The sequence below is a fragment of the Panthera leo genome, chromosome B3 (genome assembly GCF_018350215.1).
Source record: "Panthera leo isolate Ple1 chromosome B3, P.leo_Ple1_pat1.1, whole genome shotgun sequence".
NCBI lineage: Eukaryota > Metazoa > Chordata > Mammalia > Carnivora > Felidae > Panthera > Panthera leo.
This window is the reverse complement of record NC_056684.1, coordinates 93,159,106-93,171,371: the sequence shown is the minus strand read 5'-3', so window position 1 is coordinate 93,171,371 and position 12,266 is coordinate 93,159,106. Positions and strand designations below refer to the sequence as shown.

Below are 12,266 nucleotides of genomic sequence, written 5' to 3'. Positions count from 1 at the left end.
CAATACCCATCACCCACCCTGCCCTCCCTCCCACCCTGCCCTCCCTCCCACCCCCCATCAACCCTCAGTTTGTTCTCAGTTTTTAACAGTCTCTTATGCTTTGGCTCTCTCCCACTCTAACCTCTTTTTTTTTTTTTTCCTTCCCCTCCCCCATGGGTTTCTGTTATGTGAAACTATTATTTATTTGCCTAACACTGACTAATTTGCCGGGACTTTGAAAAATAATCAATCACAGAAAGGGATATGTGATTAATTAAACAAATTCTACCAGGATTTGTAATCCACTGATCCTATCATTTTTTCATTGCTTACACTTTACCCTCACTCCACTCTCATATCATAGTCCTCTGACTAAACTCCACCACTGAATATATCCCACTTTCCAACCAAATCTAAGCCTGTACCCACATAGGTGAATGGAAGAAAATACCAACCATTCTTATTGGTTTCACTTTAAACTCATAATCCCTCACTTGAGAGGGCCTTTAGTGCTATCTGAAAATCATTTCATATTCCCTAATCCATTCACTTTCCCCATTCTTCTAGAAAACTATATCCTCTTCTCTCCTCTTTGATCAAACTTCCATCCAACATTTCCTCCCATCCTCATTCTTGGCTGATGACAGGACAAAAATTGAGCAATCAAAAAAGACCTCCCACAGGATATCACTGTCACGTCTACTTACTCACCTGTATCTGTGCCTAAATAGTTCACCTTCCCTCCTGCTGTTTTGGATAAACTGCGTTTTTAACTGAGATCAGCTCCTATAGTTTTGTATACTAGATCCCATCGGTTTCCTCATCTACTCAAAGATCATACTAGCTATACTCTTGTCTCTGCTCTATTAACAATTTTTCTTTCTCAGTTGATCATTCCTATCAGTATACAAGCATATTGTTAGATCTCCTAATTTCAAAGAAACAATACTTCCATCTCTGCTCTCCTTTACAGCAAAAATTCTTGAAAGACTTGTATACTTGCTATCTCTAGGTCTCCTCTTCCTGTTCTCTCTTGAAAATACCTCAATCAGTCTTGTCCCCACAATTCCAATGAAACTGTCCTTTTCAAGGTCACCTGCCTTCTGATCTCTTAATCCAAAGGTCAATTCCCATTTTTCATCTCATGACCTACTAGCAGTAGGTCTGCGACTAGCAGCACTTAAACAGTTCCTCCTGCTCATTTGGCCCACAGGTATCACACTCTCCTGGTTTTTCTACTATTACTAGCTACTTACTCTTATTCCCAAGGAAATCATAATCACTGCCTATACTAATAACAATGAAACCCTTGGCTCAGTCTTTGGACATCTTGTCTATCTCTATTCCATCACTTGGTAATTTCATCCAGTCTCACGTATATGATGATGATGATTCCCAAATATATATTTCCACAAACCTGTGAACTCATGAACTTAAGATTCATATATTCAACTGTTTATTCAACATCTCTATTTGACATTTAAAACAATGCAACTCAAAGTGTAGTTCGTGAACTGTTTATTACTGTTGAGGTTCAGGTGTTTAGAAATTTGACAGAGTAATACTATGTTTGTTGGCTTTAATAATAAAAAATCTGGCCATGAATATTGTTTTCATTAATTTTATTTTTTTAGTAATTCATTTTTATTCAACTGTATCTGTGACATACTAAGAGGAAATAAACTAGTCCTCCATCAACTAGTCCTCCATCAACTTTGATACTCCAAAAAACACTAATCTCATAGGTATGCCAAAGTTAACTCATCCAGAACCAAGTTACTGATATTTCTCTCCAAAACTTGCTCTTCCTACAGTCTTATCCATCTTCGTTAATAGCAGCTCTTTTCAGTTGCTCAAGCCAAATTCCTGGAATCATCATTGGAGTCACCCTTCACCCTCCTCAATCTCACACTCCACTTTAATTTGTCAATAAATCCCATCAGCTTGACCTTAAAATATATCCAGAATCCAACCAGTTCTCACAACCTTCCATGCTACCACTATAGTCTAAGCTACCATCATCTTTAGCTTGGTATCATAATAAGTCTTCCAATTGGGTTTCCTGTTTCTACCCTTAGTACCCTATACTTTATTCTGAAGATAGCAACCAGTGTGATTCTTTTAAAATATAAACCAGGCTGTAACCCTCGCCTATTTCAAACTCTCTAAAAGGGCTTCTTCTTTTCCCATCTCCCTCACAGTAAAAGCCAAAGTTACTGAAATGGATACACTCCACTTACACCACTGCACAGAGCATCTAAATTGACAATAAATAAGCAAACAGTGGCTTTGAATGACACACTGGACCAGATGGACTTAACAAATATATTCAGAACATTCCATCCTATATCAGAATACCCATTCTTTTCAAGTGCACATGGAATATTCTCCAGAAAAGATCACATATTAGATCACAAAACAGGCCCCAAGAAATTCACAAAGATTGAGAGCATACCATGTATCTTATCTGACCACAATGTTATGAAACTAAAAGTCAACCACATGAAAAATTTAGAAAGACCACAAATACATAGAGGTTAAAGAACATCCTACTAAAAACATGAATGGGTCAACCAAGAAATCAAAGAAATAAAAACAAAATACAGTAAAACAAATGAAAATTAAACAGTCGAAAATCTTTAGGATGCAGCAAAAGTGGCCATAAGAGGGAAGTATACAGCAATACAGGCCAACTTCAGGAAGCAAGAAAAATCTCAAACAACCTAACCTTACACCAAAAGTGACTAGAAAAAGAAAAAAAAAAAAAAAAAAGGAAGCCTAAAGTCAGGAGAAGGAAGGAAATAATAAATATTAGAGCAGAAATAAATGATACAGAAACTAAAAAAAGAAACAAAAACAAAACAATAGAATGGGTCAATGAAACCAGGAGCTGGTTCTTTGGAAAAAAAAAAAAAAATCAATAAAGTTGATAAAACTCTAGCCAGATTTATCAAAAAGAAAAGAGGGCCCAAATTTTAAAAAATCGCAAATCATAGAGGAGAAATAAGAACACCACAAAAGTACAATTATAAGACAACCTGGAAGAAATGGATAAATTCCTAGGAACATATTAACCACCAAATGGAAACAGGAAGAAATAGAAAACTTGAACAGACTGATATCCAGCAAAGAAACTGAATCAGTATTCAAAAATCTCCCAAGACACAAAACTCCAGGGCCAGATGGCTTCACAGGCAAATTCTACTAAACATTTAAAGAAGAGTTAATACCGGGGCGCCTGGGTGGCTCAGGTGGTTAAGCTTCCAACTTCGGCTCAGGTCATGATCTCATAGTTCACGAGTTCAAGCCCCGCATCAGGCTCTCTGCTGACAGCTAAGAGCCAGGAGCCTGCTTCAGATTCTGTGTCTCCCTCTCTTTCTGCCTCTCCCTCCCTCCCTCTCTCTCTCTCAAAAATAAATAAAACATTAAAAAAAATTTTTTTTAAAAAGGAGAGTTAAAACCTATTCTTCTCAAACTATTCCCAAAAAAAAAAAAAAAAAAAAAAAACCAGAAAAGGAAGGAAAACTTCCCAATTCATTCTATGAGGCCAGCATTACCCTGACACCAAAAGCAGAAAAAGACACCACTAAAAAAGAGAACTATAGGCCAATATCCCTGATGAACATGAATGCAAAAATTCTCAACAAAATACCAGCAAACCAAATAAAAAAATACATTAAAAGAATCATCAAGTGGGATTTATTCCTAGGCTCCAGGGTGGTTCAACATTTGCAAATCAATCGATGTAATGCACCACAGTAATAAAAGAAAGGATAAGAACCATATGATCTTTTCAATAGATGCAGAGAAGACATTTGAAAAAGTACAACATCCATTCATGATAAAAACCCTCAACAAGGTAAGTTTACAGGGAATATACCACAACATAATAAAGGCCATAGATGCAAAACCCACAGCTGGTATCATCCTCAATGGGGAAAAAGTAAGAGCTTTTCTCTATGTTCAGAAACAAGAGAAGGATATCTATTCTCACCTGTGTTATTTAACATAGTACTGGAAGTCTAGCTATACCAATCAGACAACACAAAGAAATAAAAGGCATCCAAATCAGCAAGGAAGAAGTCAAACATTCACTATTTGCAAATAACATGATACTGTATGTAGAAAACCCAAAGACTCCACCAAAAACTGCTACAACTGATAAATTCAGTAAAGTTGCAGCATACAAAAATCAACGTACAGGGGCCCCTGGGTGGCTCAGTCAGTTGAGCGTCCGACTTCGGCTCAGGTCATGATCTCGCGGTCCGTGGGTTCGAGCCCCGCATCGGGCTTTGTGCTGACAGCTCAGAGCCTAGAGCCTGTTTCAGATTCTGTGTCTCCCTCTTTCTCTGACCCTCCCCTGTTCATGCTCTCTGTCTCAAAAATAAATAAATGTTAAAAAAAAATTTTTTTTTAAATAAAAAAAATCAATGTACAGAAATCTGTTGCATTTCTATACACCAATAATGAAGTAGCCCAAAGAGAAATTATGGAATCGATCCCATTTACAACTGCAGCAAAAACCATAAGATACATAGGGATAAACCGAAACAAAGAGGTGAAAGACCTGTACTCTGAAAATTATAAAACACTGATGAAAGAAACTGATGATACAAAGAAATGGAAAAACATTCCATGCTCATGGATTGGAAGAACAAATATTGTTAAACTGTCTATACTACCCAAAGCAATTTACACATTTAATCAATCTCTTTCAAAATACCACCAGCATTTTTCACAGAGCTAGAACAAACAATCCCAATATTTGTATGGAACTCCAAAAGACCCCAAATAGCCAAAGCAACCTTAAAAAAGAAACGTAAAGCTGGAGGCATCACAATTCTGGACTTCAAGTTACATTACAAAGCTATAGTGATCAAAATAATATGGTAGTGGCACAAAAATAGACACATAGATCAACAGAACAGAATAGAAAATCTGAAAATGGATCCACAACTGTCTGGTCAATTAATCTTCCACAAAGCAAGAAAGAATATCCAATGGGAAAAGACAGTCTCTTCAAATTAATGGTGTTGGGAAAACTTGACAGCAACGTACAGAAGAATGAAACTGGACCACTTTTTTTACACCATACAAAAAAATAAATTGAAAATGGATTGAAGACCTAAATGTGAGACTTGAAACCATCAAAATTCTAGAGTAGAATAAAGGTAGTAACCTCTTGACATCAGCTGTAGCAACTTATCCTGAGGGAAGAGAAACAAAAGCAAAGATAAACTACTGGGACTACATCAAAATAAAAAACTTGTGCACAATGAGTGAAACAATCAATAAAACTAAAAGGCAACCTATGGAATGGAAGAAGACATTTGCAAATGACATAGCCGACAAAAGGTTAGTATCCAAAATATCTAAAGAATTTATAAAACTCAACACCCAGGGTGCCTGGATGGCTCAGTTGGTTAAGCATCCAACTTCAGCTCAGGTCATGATCTCACAGTTCGTGGGTTCGAGCCCCACATGGGACTCTGTGCTGATAGCTCAGAACCTGGAGCCTGCTTTGGATTCTGTGTCTCCCTCTCTCTCTGCCCCTCCCCTTCTCACACTCTGTCTCTCTTTCTCTCTCTCTCAAAAATTAATAAACATTAAAAAATATTTTTTAAAAAAACTCAACACCCAACAAAGAAAGAATCCAATTTAAAAATGGACATAAATTAACATTCTTCCAAAGAAAACATCCAGATGGCTAACAGATACATGAAAAGATGTTCACCATCACTATCAAGGAAATACAAATCAAAACTATAATGAGAGATCACCTCACACTAGTCAGAATGGCTGAACTGAACAACACAAGAGACAGCAGGTGTTGACAAGGATGTGGAGACAGGGGAACCCTCTTATGCTGGTGGTGGGAATGCAAACTGGTGCAGCCACTCTGGAAAACTGTATGGAGATTCCTCAAAAAGTTAAAAATAGAACTACCATATGATCGAGCAATTGCACTGCTAGGTACTTACCCAAAGAAGACAAATATACTAATTCCAAGGGATATATGATCCCTATGTTTATTGCAGCATTATTTAAAGTAGTCAAATTATGGAAACAGCCCAAGTATCTATCTATCGACTAATGAATGGATAAAGAAGATATAGTGTGTGTGTGTGTGTGTGTATGTATGTATATATATATATATATATACGTATATATATACATATATATATATGTATGTATATATATATACATATATATATGTATGTATGTGTATATATATATATATATATATATATATAAAATGGAATATTACTCAGCCATAAAAGAGAATGAAATCTTGCCATTTGCAGTGAAATGGATGGAGCTAGACAGTATTATACTAAGTGAAATAAGTCAGTCAAAGAAAGACAAATCACATATGATTTCACTCATATGGAATTTAAGAAACAAAACAAATGAGCAAAGGAAAAGAAAGAAGAGAGAGGGAGACAAACCTGGAAACAGAACAAACTGACGGTTATCAGAGGGGAGGTGGGTAGGAAAATGGCTAAAATAAGTGATGGGGATTAAGGAGTACACTTATGTGATGAGCTCCATTTGTTGTATGGAAGTGTGACTCACTGTATCATACATCTGAAACTAATATTATACTGTACGTTAATTAACTGAAATTCAAATAAAAACTTAAAACAAAATTGGGGTGCCTGGGTGGCTCAGTTGGTTAAGCATCCGACTTCAGCTCAGGTCATGATCTCACGGTTCATGAGTTTGGGCCCCACGTCAGGCTCTGTGCTGACAGCTTGGAACCTGGAGCCTGCTTCGGGTTCTATGTCTCCCTCTCTCTGTGCCCCACCCCCTCTCACTCTTTGTCTCTCTCTCTCTCAAAAATAAATAAAAACATTAAAAAAAATTTTTTTTAACTTAAAAAAAATGGAAATGACCTAAAAAGTCCTAAAGGATCTGGTCTCCTACTTCCTCTCTCACTTCATCTCCTGTTTTTAAAGAAATGAAAAAATTTACTTAAAACTATTTGCACAAAAGCTTATTTTAGAATACAACTGCAGGAAAGCAATTATTGCAGGAATAAGAAAAAGGGTTGCTACTCTAGCCTATATAAAAATATTACTGACATAAGTGAGGAAAGGACAAAGCTAATATAAAATCAATAAGGTTTCTTATGGTAACTGACAAACTCAGGAAATAATGATTTTAGGTAATAATAAAACTGGCCAGAGATTAGGTTGGTACTATCAGTATTTCAAAATGCTTAACTCCTTAGACAAAAAGCTACTTCATTTTTCATTCATATATAAATGTAAGAGTAGTAATAATAACCTGCTAGATATCTTAATCTTTTAAAATACATATAATCAGACTTGAGAAAGGTAAAGTTATTCTGTTTCAGATCCAGGGAAACCTCTTAGACTGTCCCCACAGATTCAGTCAGCTTAAACAAACTCTGCGGAGTGCAGTGAGGACTGGTATAAAAGGTATTTAAAGAATAGTATTCCTCTTGTAACTAATGTTTACAAACTGAAGAAAAGATCTGTCAAAATTAATTAGACATTAAAGACACACCTAATTGTCAATGACTACTCAAATGAAGACCTATAGTTAATCTACAGAAACCTGTATACAATTTATAAAAATCAATAGTCTAAAACATCCCAAAAACACATACATAGCACTTAGAAAACTTATGACCTCTTATTCAGAGCATAAATGGTTTCATCTGACTGTATTTTTAAATTAAGATTTTTAAATAATAGGGCACCTGACTGGCTCAGTCTGTTGAGCATGTGACATTTGATCTGGGGGTTGTGAGTTTGAGCCCCATATTGGGTGTAGAAATCACTTAAATAAATAAAAATTGGGGCTCCCAGGTGGCTCAGTTAAGCAGCAGACTTCAGCTCAGGTCATAATCTCACAGTCTGTGAGTTCGATTCCCGTGTCAGGCTGTGTGCTGACAGCTCAGAGTCTGAAGCCTGCTTCCGATTCTGTGTCTTCCTCTCTCTCTGCCCCTTCCCTGCTTGCTCGCTCTCTCTCTCTCAAAAATAATAAACATTAAAAAAATTTTTTTAATAAAAAAAAAGAAAAAATTTTTAAAAAAATGCATCTTTGGGGTGCCTGGCTGGCTCAGTCAGTGCAACGTGTGACTCCTGATCTCAGGGTTGTGAGTTTAAGCCCCACACTTGGGTGTAGGGATTTCTTAAAAATAAAATCTAAGGGAAAAAAAAGATTTTTAAATAACAGAAAAAAGAAATAAGCTCATTATTTGTTCAGAATATATAACTAAAGTGACTTAAAATAAATAAATAGTAAACATTTACTGAAGGCTCTACAGTATGATTTCACTTAATGCTTGCGACAACTCTATCAACTATGTTTACAGGTAAGGAAAACTGCGGCACAAGAAGTAGAGGAACTAAGTGGTAGGGCCAGGATTCCAACCTCGGTAATATGATTTCAGAGCCTTTCTCCTTAACCACTACACATTACCTTACTTGAATAAAGTCTCAAAATCACAAAAAACACTTTTCTGATCTTTCAAAATATGACTCTGTTTATTTACATGTTTACTATAAAATTATCTTTAAGAAGTAGCTGATTGAGGGGTGCCTGGGTGGCTCAGTCGGTTGAGTGTCCAACTCTTGATTTCGGCTCAGGTCATGATCTCACAGTTCATGGGATCGAATTCTGTGCTGGGTTCTGCACTGACAGCGTGGAGCCTGCTTGGGATTCTCTCTCCCCAATTCACGTGCACTCCCTCTCTCTCTCTCTCTTAAAATAAATAAACTTAAAAACAAAGTAGCTAACCAACAAATTAAAACAAAAGAGGCATAAATACAAGCTAATCAATATTATTTTAATATTCATCACCTCCAAAAGTAATTACCTCCAGTTGTTCCTTCTGGGTAAACCCTTTCATGCTTTTCCCTGAGGCGTGGCCGACGAAAGTCATCACTCTAATAACTGGCTGATGCTTTAAAAGCATTTCCGCAATTTCTTGAACACTATCTCGAAATGAAGAGAAGATCATAACTCTGGTCTCACCACATTTCTTTTCAGAGGCATTCTGAGCTACGTAACAAAAAAACACTGTCATTACAATTTTTTTTGAAAGCAATATACAAAAAGTATTTCAAAAGACAACCCTGAAACTATATACTAATGAATGATAATTCTTTCAAAAAAGTAATTGAAAATGTCTTAAACCTTTGCTGGTTTCCTCCTACCTTCTCTAGTAATTTTAATGTTCTTGGCTCCCTACCTCTCATTGGCTATCATAATAATCCTAAACAAATCATTGGCTGTCATAATAATCCTAAACAAATCAAATAAAAATCCTAAACAAATCAAATAAACATTACCTGAATCCCTTTTAACCAGTACTTCAATTCATGCATGATGCCTGTTATTCGCCTTTACTTTCTAAGTCAGAATCACAGAATTGTAGAGCTCCCACTGACTTCATAAATATTTCCTTTTCTTTTTGTTCACTAAAGGCACTTTCTTAATCCAGGCCATAGCATTCTGTCCCTGAATCTAAGATACTTGTAAATTCTCCAAGGTTAGGGGCACCTGGGGGCTCAGTCTGTTAGATGTCTGACTTGGGCTCAGGTCAGGATCTCACAGTTTGTGAGTTCAAGCCCTGCATCAGGCTCTCTGCTGTCAGTGCAGAGCCCAATTTGGATCCTCTGTCCCTCTTTCTCTCTCTGCCTTTCCCCTGTTTGTGGTCTCTCCCTAAAATAAATAAATGTTAAAAAAAAAATTTTTTTTTAATTCTCCAAGTCTAACTATAGAATATACCCTATAGTCAATCACAAAACTGATCCCAGTATCTCTGTGCTTGGGAGGTAGTAGAATACACAGAATAATTACATGATCTTTGAGGGTGGGCCTCTTACTTTTCTGGGTTATGTGAAACTGTGACAGTTCATCTTTTTAAGCTTTAATTTCTTCATATCTAAAATGAATTGAATATAAAGTATATAGACTTGCACAAAGCAACTGGTTAATAATCGAATATTGTATGAGGTTTTTTTGTTATTTACTTTTAAGCTTGCTTAGGACTTTGACAATCCTTTTCTTTGTTAGGATTTATGTTAATCTTTATGTGTGTGCCATACACTAAGCATTTTATATATTAACTCATTTAGTCTTCATAAAAACTCTAAGAATTAAATGATTTAATATATATAAAGTTAATTCATAATACCTAAGGAAAAAGCAACAGCTGTTGCAAAGAAAATTATTCTAGATAAACCTTCTTTGAATTACCATAGCATCAAGCCTCTACATCTGACCAACTTCTGACCAACTGCTACTTTCAATGCAAACCCTATCAGCTTCAACAGGCTATGTAGCCAAAGTTCTACCTTCATTCCACTGAAGACCCTCTACAAAAGACATCAATAACTTACATATTGCCAAATTCAATGGCCACTTTTTTTTTAATTTATTACCTTTATTTATCTTAAGAGAGAGACAGAGTGTGAGCGGGGGAGGGGCAGAGAGAGAGGGAGACACAGAATGCAAAGCAAGCACCAGGCTCAGAGCTATCAGCACAGAGCCCGACGTGGAGCTTGAACCCACAAGCCATGAGATCATGACCTGAACCAAAGTCAGATGTTTATCTGACTGAGCCACCCAGGCGCCCCCAATGGTCACTTCTTAGTTCATTTTACCAACCTCTCAGCAGCATCTAACACAGTCCACTACTTCTCACTGAAATAGTCTCTTCCCTCAGCTTCTCTGCCATTCACTTGTTCAGTTTCTTTCTTAACCTCCTTTGTGGTGGTTTTTTGCTCTGATTTTTTTTTTAGGATTTTATCTTTAAGTAATCTCTACACCCAACATGGGGCTCAAACTCACTACCCTGAGATCAAGAGTCACATGATCCACCAACTGAGCCAGCCAGACATCCCCCCCAACTTTAAAAGGACTACATTCTAGGCCTTCTCTGGTCTCTAAACTGTATTCCCGGTAATGTGATGATAACCATTTCTGAAACTTTAAATATTACCTTTATGCTGAAGACTCCAAAATTTATTCATATATATGTAGAGAATATACATATTCTATAAAAATAGCCCAGATCATTCTTCTGAGATCCTGTTTCACTTAGTCAGTACTTACATATCTCTACCTACATATCTCAAAACCATCTAAAAGTGCATGTTCTTTCTTCTGTATGCTGTTCCTAATTTTTTTTGTTCATACAATTACACACACACACACACACACACACACAAAGGATTCCTTTTATTTTTCTTATATCCTATGTCCAATCTACCAGCAAATACTGTTGGCTCCAAATTCAAAGTATATGTAGAATCGATAACCACTCAGCACCTCCACTACTACCATCTTGGCACCAGCCACCATCATCTGGCATCTTCTTAAACATGACGATAGTCTCCTAAGATGCTAATGTTTACACTCTGCAAAAGCTACCACAGTGATCTTTTAAAAATGTAAGTCAGGGGTGTCTGGGTGGCTCAGCTGGTTAAGCATCTGACTTCAGCTCAGGTCATGATCTTGCAGTTCGTGAGTTCGAGCCCCGTGTCAGGCTCTGTGCTGACAGCTCAGAGCCTGAAGCCTGCTTTAGATTCTGTGTCTCCCTCTCTCTGCCATCCCGCACTCATGCTCTGTCTCTCACTCTAATACATAAATATTAAAAAAAAATAAAATAAAATAAGAGGCACCTGGGTGGCTCAGTCAAATAAGTATCAGACTTCGGCTCAGGTCATGATCTTGTGTTCGTGAGTTCAAGCCCAACATCAGGTTCCCTACTGTCAGCGTGGAGCCTGCTATGAAACCTCTGTCGCTCTCTCTCTGCCCCTCTCACACTTGTGTGCTTTCTCTCAAAATAAACATTAAAAAAGAATGTCTTTAAAAATTAAATACATAAATAAAATGTAAGTCAGAACACATCACTCTCCTGCTCTAAAGGTCCCTCTAACAGTTTCACAAAGCACAAACATTTGTAAAATAAAAACCAAAGCCTTGACTTGGCCTATAAGCTACCTCTCCAATCTTTGCCTATACTACTCTTTTGTTTTCCTTAATGTTTCTTTATTTTTGAGAGAGAGAGAGAGAGAGAACATGAACAGGGGAGGGGCAGAGAGAGAGGGGGCACAGAGGATCCAAAGCAAGCTCTGCGCTGACACCAAAATGCAGGGCTTGAACTCACCAACCGTGAGATCATGACCTGAGCTGAAGTCAGATGCTCAATCAACTGAGCCACCCAGGCACCAGGCCTATACCACTCTTACACTACTCCAGCACATTGGTTTGTTTACTGATCCTCAATCATACCAAATACCCTA

The 12,266-nt window shown here is 37.1% G+C and overlaps 1 protein-coding gene across 4 annotated transcripts in view; it reads right to left on the bottom strand.

Annotated features, from left to right (window-relative positions):
• The window catches only part of FANCM (FA complementation group M), a 70,226-nt gene that overhangs the window by 37,935 nt on the left and 20,025 nt on the right, over positions 1–12,266 (bottom strand). For all 4 annotated transcript variants that reach the window (XM_042943065.1, XM_042943064.1, XM_042943066.1 and 1 more), the window contains one exon: positions 8,831–9,015. In XM_042943065.1, the coding sequence (XP_042798999.1) occupies positions 8,831–9,015 (185 nt within the window). The remainder of the gene's footprint in view (positions 1–8,830; positions 9,016–12,266) is intronic.